The sequence below is a fragment of the Nanorana parkeri genome, unplaced genomic scaffold (assembly GCF_000935625.1).
Source record: "Nanorana parkeri isolate BGI_ZX_2015 unplaced genomic scaffold, ASM93562v1 scaffold224, whole genome shotgun sequence".
Classification (NCBI taxonomy): Eukaryota; Metazoa; Chordata; class Amphibia; order Anura; family Dicroglossidae; genus Nanorana; species Nanorana parkeri.
The window spans coordinates 609243-615398 of record NW_017306492.1 but is presented as its reverse complement, the minus strand read 5'-3'; the positions used below and the strand labels follow the sequence as shown (position 1 = coordinate 615398).

The window sequence follows — 6156 nt, the reverse complement described above, 5'->3', positions numbered from 1 at the left end:
AAAGGGGGCAGGGGCGTCCCCCCCCCCCCCCCCACTGCCCCCCGATACGCCATGACTTACATTTTTGGAAGGTTTCCGGAGGACGTCGCCCACCCCTCCGCCATTGCGCAAGCCCTGGTTCAGTACGGTCACTATGCACATGAGCAATGTGTCACACGCTCGCTCCGAACCGTCTTCCTCCTCAGCCACATCTGTAAGAGACAAGAAGGACGTGACGAATGCGATGCACGACATTTCAAAGGGGACCTGTCATAAAAGAATTGCTAGGCTGCCAATAAGGCCGATTTGCACTGCACAGGGCTTTCGAGGTAACATGTTTCAGGCACTGGACATGGCAAGGGTGGCACTTAGTCTGCTACAAGCAGGAGGAGAAGAAATGGAGGCCCTGAGCAGTGTGATGATGCTGGTTCATTGTTACATGACTTGGAAGATGCAGAGCTGCAACTGCTATGGCTTGGCTATGCATTGTGGCACTGCGTGTTCAGTAACGCTGCTCAATGGCTGTGCTTCATTCTTCTACCATCTCAGTGCAACCCTATACGCCACACCTTACCATAAACAATATGGCTTTGCTACAAGGCTAACTGAGCTTATCTCAGCAGTCACCGAAGAGAGCCTGTGAGAGATATATGTCATTGCGGGGTTTTTGTATTTTTAAGGGTGCAGGCTGTCATCTTCATCCTGGCTTTACAACAAGCATGTAGCCAGTGAATCTAAAAATTCTAGACTCCAACCTGTGCTGGCTCCAGGTCTAATAAGAGGGCCAAACCAATGGTCAGAGTCCACATATTGGGGTGGTGATAAAAATCCAACGCGTTTCAGGGGGCTCTGGGAATTCCCTTTCATCGGGGATTGGATTTTCCGTGAACTTGGAATGAAAGGATCCTCTTCACTGGAAGAGACGGACAGACTGACACCCATAAGGAGCAATACATCTGTGGCCAATTGATGCAGCTTAGCCCTAGATGGACCTCCCCTGTTTGTATCCTCATGGGTTCCCTGATATAACAGATTTGTGTATGAATTACAACAATCAAAATATGGAACAGCAAAAAAGTAAAGTAATCCAAAATCCAAATATACCAGAGTGCCCCTTTAGGAAACATTTCTTCTCACAGGATTAGAAGAAGGGAGGAATGATATGCAGCATATGTGAGTGACAGGACGGCGTTCAGAGCTACAGCCTACGCTGAGATAAATATAAAATCTATTCAGCCAGGTGACTTTCACACTATTTATAAAAAGAGGATACGCGGATCAGGTCTGTTTCACAGGCTCTGTGCTGCAGTCACTCTGGAGGGGTAAACATATGTGTTTACTGTGAGCAGAGAACGTGGGATGAGAGTGATGGGAGCAGAGACATGTGATCGCCGACTTCAACTGTCAACCGCAATGCAGCTGACTATCCGGAGAATGTAGGAAGAGCCTTGCAACAATGAGTGGTCATTCTATACCAGGCAAGAGAGTGCTGCTCACCGACCACTAGACTGCTCCTCAGTGATGTCACCGACCTCTAGACTGCTCCTCAGGGATGTCACCGACCACTAGACTGCCTCTCAGTGATGTCACCGACCTCTAGACTGCATCTCAGTGATGTCACCGACCTCTAGACTGCATCTCAGTGATGTCACCGACCTCTAGACTGCATCTCAGTGATGTCACCGACCACTAGACTGCCTCTCACTGATGTCACTGACCACTAGACTGCCTCTTAGTGATGCCACCGACCTCTAGACTGCCTCTCAGTGATGTCACCAACCACTATGTCACAGGTCTCTAGTGAATGGATAGGCTGCATTGTCAGTGATGTCACTGGTCTCTAGTGAATGGATAGGCTGCATTGTCAGTGATATCACCGGTCTCTAGTGAATGGATAGGCTGCATTGTCAGTGATATCACCGGTCTCTAGTGAATGGATCGGTTGCATTGTCAGTGATGTCACTGATCTCTAGTAAATGGATAGGCTACATTCTCAGTGATGTCACCGGTCTCTAGTGAATGGATAGATTGCATTCTCGGTGACATCGCAGTGTACTTTTGGCTGCATCTGGGGTCAATTTCCCACCAATTGGGACAGGAAGACACCTGTTGGCTGCCTTCTCTTGGGGCATGCCAATCAAACATTAAAAACCCTCTCCTGGCCATAAACTCCTCTATCCCCCATAGATAAGCAGGTCCCATAGCATCTCCCTGCCCTCTGCTCCCCCCTCCATCGACCTACAATAGGAACGATTGGCAAAGTCGCGCCAACCGGACAATTATCTCTCTTTGAATACCTAACGTCCTCTGCTCAGGAAAGTCACTGGACGGTTCTTGGAGGGAGTGAACCAGGACGCTTTCCATGCCATTATTCGGCTAGGAATCCAAATGGGGCGACCCGTTTCTCTGGCAGGAAGGTGTTAAAGTGTTTTCCTGCCGCTTCTCCACACTTTTTACATAACCAAGCTGAGCAAAGTCACATGTAAAAGTCATCTGAGTACTATCAATTACTCATTGTGAGAGAAAAACCACAGGCAGCGTGCAGAATCACATCTGTGAAGGTGACTGGAGGAAGACGCCGTCCGCAAACAAAAAATACAAAAACAAAAACCTTAAGCCCTTGAGAGGAATCCTAATTTACCCCTGAGCGTCTCGATTCACTCTGTCTGTCAAATTATCTTGTTTATGTCGTTTGGAACACAGAAAACAAACTCGGATAAAAACAGGATTAGAGAGAAGGCAGTTAACCCCTTCGCAGCCAGCGTTCCGGATGGCGACGCCAAGGCAGACGCAGTGAGCGATGTGGTGCGATGCTGAAATGGCTGCATTAAGAGTAAGCAGATATGTGAAGCACGAGGCGCTGCATGCCTCCTTCCTAGTCTACAATGCTCACTAATGACTAATATTGCAGGTGCACTTTATACCTCAAGCTGGTTAAAGTGGACCTGTCATCACATATAGGTACATGCATGCTCAGTAATGATGGATAAGGAGATTTATTACCTCCAACAGAGATCTACGTAATCCTCGTGAAATGTCTTCATCTGCTTTTATCTCTGACAGAACGGTGCCATCTTTGTTTAGGCATCATCCATATTCACCATCTACTTCCTGGACTAAGATGCCGGGGTTCTATCGAAAGCTCCGACTTGTCGAGCTCTCGGACTAGTGAAGTTACATCCGGTGACTGCCTGTAGGAGATGTACAGCAGATGGTGCTAGTGTGCATGGGCAGAAAATCCTTGTCGCACTGTCTAACTATTGCCACAGGGCCTGCGCGGCTAGCGGCTCATCGGATTCTATAACCTACTACAAACTTATATTTGTCCTAGGTTATAGAAGCCGATAGCAGCGCAGGCGCAGTGGTATCTGTGGTTGTAGAAAGAATCATGTGGCTGCGCAGGCGCTGTAACATAATATAACCTTTGACTAGGTTATAGAATCCGATGAGGCAATAGCCACTGCGTCTGCGCGGCTATCGGCTCATCGGCTTCTATAACCTAGGACAAATATAAGTTTGTAGTAGGTTATAGAAGTGGATAGCCGCGCAGGCGCTGTGGCAATAGTTAGACAGTTTGACAAGGATTTCCTGGGCATGCGCACTAGCACCATCTACTGTAGATCTCCTACTGGCAGTCACCGGATGTGATGTCACCAGTTGGAGAGGTCGACAAGTTGGAACTTTCGATAAAACACCGGCTCACTCACAGGACACAGTCATGTAAATCGTGGTACCTGTGCAATTCTTGTCTGACCCAGATCAGCCCCTGCTGCAGCCTCATCTTGCTACAATGTTGCAGTCCGATCTCTGAGGGAGGGGAGACTGAGGAAATGCTTCCTCCTGCCTGCAGCAGACCGAAGACATCATCTCAATCTAGACAAAGTCACTGAACTGGAGCTAAATGAAGGCTACTTATTGATAAAAAGGTGGAGCGTTTCTGAAGAATGATAGTTATCGCATATTGTGACATGTTGGGAATTCATTTAAGCAGACTTGTAAAGGTCCACTTTAATCCGCCATCTCTGGTGTCTTGTTACTGAATACCAGAGGGACGCCGTCTGCGCTGCTAATTAGCTGGTGGTGAGAAATGCAGCGGTAGGCGTGAGTAGACTTCTGGGACTTTTCACTGACTTACAGTGTCAGTCATGGCGTGTGGTGAAGCTTGCGAACAAGTAACTCATTAGGCGGCTCCCCTCTTTTGAAGCAAAGTCTTAAAATGTAACATCAAATATGTGTTTTTGATGAACTGTGCCTGGATGTGAGAAAGGAGCAGGGGGACACAACTGTGATGTATCACCTGTAAAGTTTATTAGGGACATCAGGGTTTGTGACATGTATCCCTGTCGGTGGTGTCATAGATGGTGAGCCATCTCAGGCACGATCACTCCCACTGTGAGGTCATAACCAGAAGAATATCACAGAATAGTCCAGTTTTCACACTGAGGCAGATTCACGAGGAAAATAAATTTATGAAATATTTAACCTTTCTTTGCATGGAAAAGGTTAACAAATATTCCGAGTTGTTGCCATGGGCAACAAGCTCTGCTTTCTTCTTTTTTTTATCATTAGGGCTCCCCTCCACCTATGTGAGCATTTTTGGCACATCAATGTGCATTACATTGCCCATTCATTTCAAATGGACAATCAATGTGCCAAAAACATGGAAGTGGCCCTTTTATAATGCACCTGAATGCAAATGCATGTATGCTTTATGATGGGTAGGCAACCTCTGCACTCCAGCTGTGGTGAAATTACACATACCATCAAGTAGAGGCGTATTTACAACAAATTGCTCCCCTGACGTCCTGCCCAGCTCCTGGAACCAGTGACTGGTTGCCAGGAGCTGGCGGGGATGCTGGCCAGAGAATCCCAGTTTCCTAAGAGCTGGGCAGGGAGATGTGTAACGGCCATACACATCTCCCCATCCAGCTCTTAGCAACCTGGGAAGCTCTGGCCAGCGTCCGTTCCCATACACATTTCCCTGCCCGCTCTGGTTGCTAAGAGGTGGGTGGGTAGATGTGTATGGCCATATCTCCCCATACGGCTCTTAGCAACTTGGGATGATCTGGCCAGCGTCTTGCCCATCTCTTGGCAACCAGTGATGTTACTGGTTGGCAAGAGCTGGGCAGAATGCCAGCCAGAGCATCCCGAGTTGCTAAGAGCCATATGGGGAGATGTATATGGGAAAGGAGTGGAGAGAGAAAAAAGGGCAGTTATCTCCATGGTCCGGCAAACTTTTGCTGAACCACAGAATAGTGCCCTCCCCTTCAAGTGGCGCACAGGGCATGTTCCATATATGCCAGACCCTGGATACACAACTGCCATCATCTCACTGCCTTTGGGAGCCATGCCTGTGGTTAATAGGGTTTTGCGATGCAAAATGGGACTTGGTTGCTCACCACTGCTTCATGACATGCCCTTTGGGGCGCTGAGGGTCAAGTGCATTTGTTTACTCTGTGTATGTGTGTCGGCATGTCCCTGAAAATTAATATCATTGCCCTGCACTGAACACACAAATCAATGGGTGCGCATAGGTGTAAAGGGGCCCTTAAGGAATCAACTGGCTATTTGGTGAGATGAATAGAAGCTCTGTCAGCAGGCGGCATTGCAGCAACAGAAATGTTGTTGGGGTAGTTGGGGGCAGTAGCCCACCAAATAGTGATATCGCTTGGGGAGTCTCAAGCAATCCTGCAGCCGCTATAATGAAGGGCTTCCACTTTTCCTGCTAGAATTTTTATACAAGTTACAGTATGTTCCGGAGTATCTAATAGCTCAGGAAATTGAGAACTGGGTGGCTGAGTTCCAGATTTCAGGAGCAGGATGTATATTGGAACTGACCTGTGATGGATATGGTTGGTGACGGACAGTCGTCCTTCGGACAGGAACTCATCATCGCTGTTACAGAAGAGCCTCGGAGGCCACTGTTATCTGTTAATGGATAAATGTGAGGTGGTTAACCTTTTCCGTACTGATCAGATATCACGTATAAAACTGGAGGAGGAAACCATTGCCATTCTTTTGTCACTATTATGCATTTTCTGTCAACAGGTTCCTTTGTTCTGTAGTTATTTATTGCCATTCCGATGGGATATGATTTTAATTTGCTGGGTTCTGCACGTCAGAGCTAAAGCTGAAGTTTAATTTGCTTGTATTTTCCCTTTTCTAGTAACCCCCGCC

The 6156-nt window shown here is 47.5% G+C and overlaps 1 protein-coding gene across 3 annotated transcripts in view; it reads right to left on the bottom strand.

The window, feature by feature from the left end:
* ITPR2 (inositol 1,4,5-trisphosphate receptor type 2) overlaps positions 1-6156 on the bottom strand; it is a 263467-nt gene that overhangs the window by 24037 nt on the left and 233274 nt on the right. Inside the window, exons 52-54 of one of the 3 annotated variants that reach the window (XM_018556082.1) lie at positions 5831-5907; positions 4955-4987; positions 61-177 (exon numbers count right to left, since the gene is read on the bottom strand). In XM_018556082.1, the coding sequence (XP_018411584.1) occupies positions 61-177; positions 4955-4987; positions 5831-5907 (227 nt within the window). Of the gene's footprint in view, positions 1-60; positions 192-4954; positions 4988-5817; positions 5908-6156 lie in introns of all 3 variants that reach the window. The other 2 variants (XM_018556081.1, XM_018556080.1) reach the window with 2 other exon arrangements.